General features: G+C 46.5%; 1 protein-coding gene across 1 annotated transcript in view; it reads left to right on the top strand.

Annotated features, from left to right (window-relative positions):
* Positions 1-142, top strand: part of LOC113479137 (exocyst complex component 6B-like) — a 70233-nt gene extending 70091 nt beyond the window's left edge. Inside the window, exon 7 of the mRNA XM_026846879.1 lies at positions 113-142. Within this exon, the coding sequence (XP_026702680.1) occupies positions 113-142 (30 nt within the window). The remainder of the gene's footprint in view (positions 1-112) is intronic.
* The last annotated feature ends 2534 nt before the right edge of the window (positions 143-2676 follow it).

Raw genomic sequence — 2676 nt, 5'->3', positions numbered from 1 at the left:
CATTTGGATTGGTTCATTGTGAAACAAATAGAAGTTGAAAGCCACATTTAAGGAAAATCTGAACCCTTGACTGTTTTTTTTTTTTCCCTTCCCTCTCCTTCTTTCTGTGTAGGGATTTGACGGCTTCATTCACCAAGCGTAGCACAACACATTAAATATTTTTGTGTCTGCACCCGGTCTCACTTATATATCATTTCATGATAGCCAGCAAGGGGGTTGGTTACTAGTGTGAGTCTCGGGTTTTGAGTACACAGTCTCGGAGGAGGAATAGGTTTTGCATTTGGGGTAAATAAACTGGACTCTCCCAAGGTAGACAGAATGAGTTATGCGCTGTTTGCTGCGTGATGTTTATAAACTGTTTATATGCCAAATGCAGAATCTGTGGCTGCTAACTGGAACTGGAGACAGGGGGAACCCATGGTCCAAACCCAGAGGAGTGACTGTGCAACCAGTAAAGCGAAGAGATGGGGAGAAACATTTCATCTGCCGTTGTCCAGAATTTGAGGAAGGGATAGAATGATTTTTCTCCTAGCGGCTGGGATCCATGTGGCTGCTTGTTGGAAAGTGATGAGAGAGAAAAAAAAAAAAAATAAAAAAAAATCTCTGCCTTGAGAGATTTCTCCTGGTTTTGCAGGGCTCTGGAGGCATCAGTCTTTTTTTTTACCCCAGGTCACTTGTCATATCCATATTGTTTCCAAGCGGTAAAAAATAAGAATACTTCATCCTGCTTGTAGCTGAGAATCCTCTGTAGAGCTTACCCACCTCAGCAGGGCTTGGTTATTTCCAGAAACAAAAAAAAAAAGCCAGTTCTGACTCGGTTTTATCTAAATGCTGCTTCCCCTCCTCAGCAAATGTCCCTGTTTCTCTGGTCTTGGGGGTACAAAGTGGGGCAAGACCGTGGCTCTAGCGTAAGGGATGCAGAAGACCCCCAGACGTGTACAGGGGTCTGTATCGAGGCAGCAGGGCTTCGTCCTCAGGAATCGTGGGCCTCCACACCTCGCATGAGAGTGGTGTTGAGCTTTCCTCTGCCCCCATGTGTTTCAGACTCGGTTTTCAGCCAGCAGCTGGGGACTCCACCAGTGACCCTGTGCTGTTGCCCCCCAGCCACCTTTTCACAGCTTCTAATTCAACAAACAATACCTTAAAAATATAACAAACCACCCCAGTGTGTATTTATTCCTCTGCTTTAATTGCTGTCTTTCTGTACACTCTTAAGTCTCTCTCCAGAGAGGTTTATGTTTTATTGCAAATAGTTTTTCATACCTTGCATAGTGTAAACACCGACCAGGTTACGGGGTTAATCTGTTTGACTTCTGGTGTTGGGAACAGGACAGGCCACTTCTGGTTAAAACAACTCTCCTGTGGACCTTCCTGGAGTTCAGGAAGAATTATTTTGAATGGGGATCTGAGTGTCAGTTGTCTTGCAGTAGTGCTAATACGTTTCTTATGACTAAACACTTTTTCTCCCCCAAAAATTCAAGGTATAAGTGGCAGGTACTTGTGGTCAGGATTAATTATGGGTGTAGTCAGCTAAAGTTGCCTTAATTTACCCTAGAGGTGACTGTGACCTCATGTTAGTCTGAAATATGTTTTTACAGACCCTGGTAATGCTTCCTACATGATTCCCTGATACTTTTTTTTTTTTAACCTTTGACCAGACATGTGGTCAGACCAGGTGGAGGACGGTCTCACATTTTAACATCTTTCAGGAGAGATCCCACATTGCAGTGAATAGGCAAATCCTATGGACTCCCACTTCCCACAGGGAAAAGAGGGGAGGGCGTTTGAGAAAAATGATTTGCTTAGAATAGTTTCCCATTTAACATCCTCTGTCAGGTTCTGAAGGTTGCTTTTATGCAGAAAGGTAGGATAAAATTTACGGTACCTTCCCTAAGGCCACTGGGCATGACCAGAATATAAAGGCATGTGTTGTGCATAGGGGAAGAAACACTGGGATTCTTGTGTTCTAAAATTTATAAGGTATATTCCTTTTAGAGTGGGGAAATAATTATTTTCAGAATTGTGGAGATCACATACCCCAGAGATACAACAGTAGTTGCCAGAGGGGCAGGGGCTATGTAGAAAATATATCTGTCGGACCTGTGATCTGGGGTTTGCATTCAGGTTGTTTTCAGCTCTCTAAGTGAAAAGTACTTTGAGTGAAAAGTGTTTTAATGGCGCTTAGCAGCGTTAGAACAACGGAGAGGAAGGTGGGATCTGACTCCTGGAATGCACGGGGAAAGAAGTCCAAGAGCTCTCACATGCAGGATCTTTCCAGCAGAATGCTGGTACCAGATCTGCTGTTAACGTGTGTTAGGTCAGTCTGTGGTTTGTTTGTTGAGGGCACCCGCAGCCGTTTTGCAGATGACACCCAGTTGGGTGGGAGTGTTGATCTGCTCAAGGGCAGGGAGGCTGCAGAGAGACCTGGGCAGGCTGGAGCCATGGGCTGAGCCCAACTGGGGGAGTTTCACTGAGGGCAAATGCCGGGGGCTGCCCTTGGGCCACAACAACCCCCAGGGGGGCTCCAGGCCTGGGGAGGAGTGGCTGGAGAGCTGCCGGTCAGAGAGGGACTGGGGGGTGAGAATGAGCCAGAGTGTGCCCAGGGGGCCAAGGAGGGCAACGGCATCCTGGCTGGTGTCAGCACTGGCGTGGCCAGCAGGGACAGGGAAGGGATCT

Source organism: Athene cunicularia (genome assembly GCF_003259725.1).
Source record: "Athene cunicularia isolate RWA chromosome 4 unlocalized genomic scaffold, athCun1 chr4_part1, whole genome shotgun sequence".
Classification (NCBI taxonomy): domain Eukaryota; kingdom Metazoa; phylum Chordata; class Aves; order Strigiformes; family Strigidae; genus Athene; species Athene cunicularia.
The sequence above is the reverse complement of the archived record's forward strand: the minus strand, read 5'-3'. Positions and strand labels throughout refer to the sequence as shown.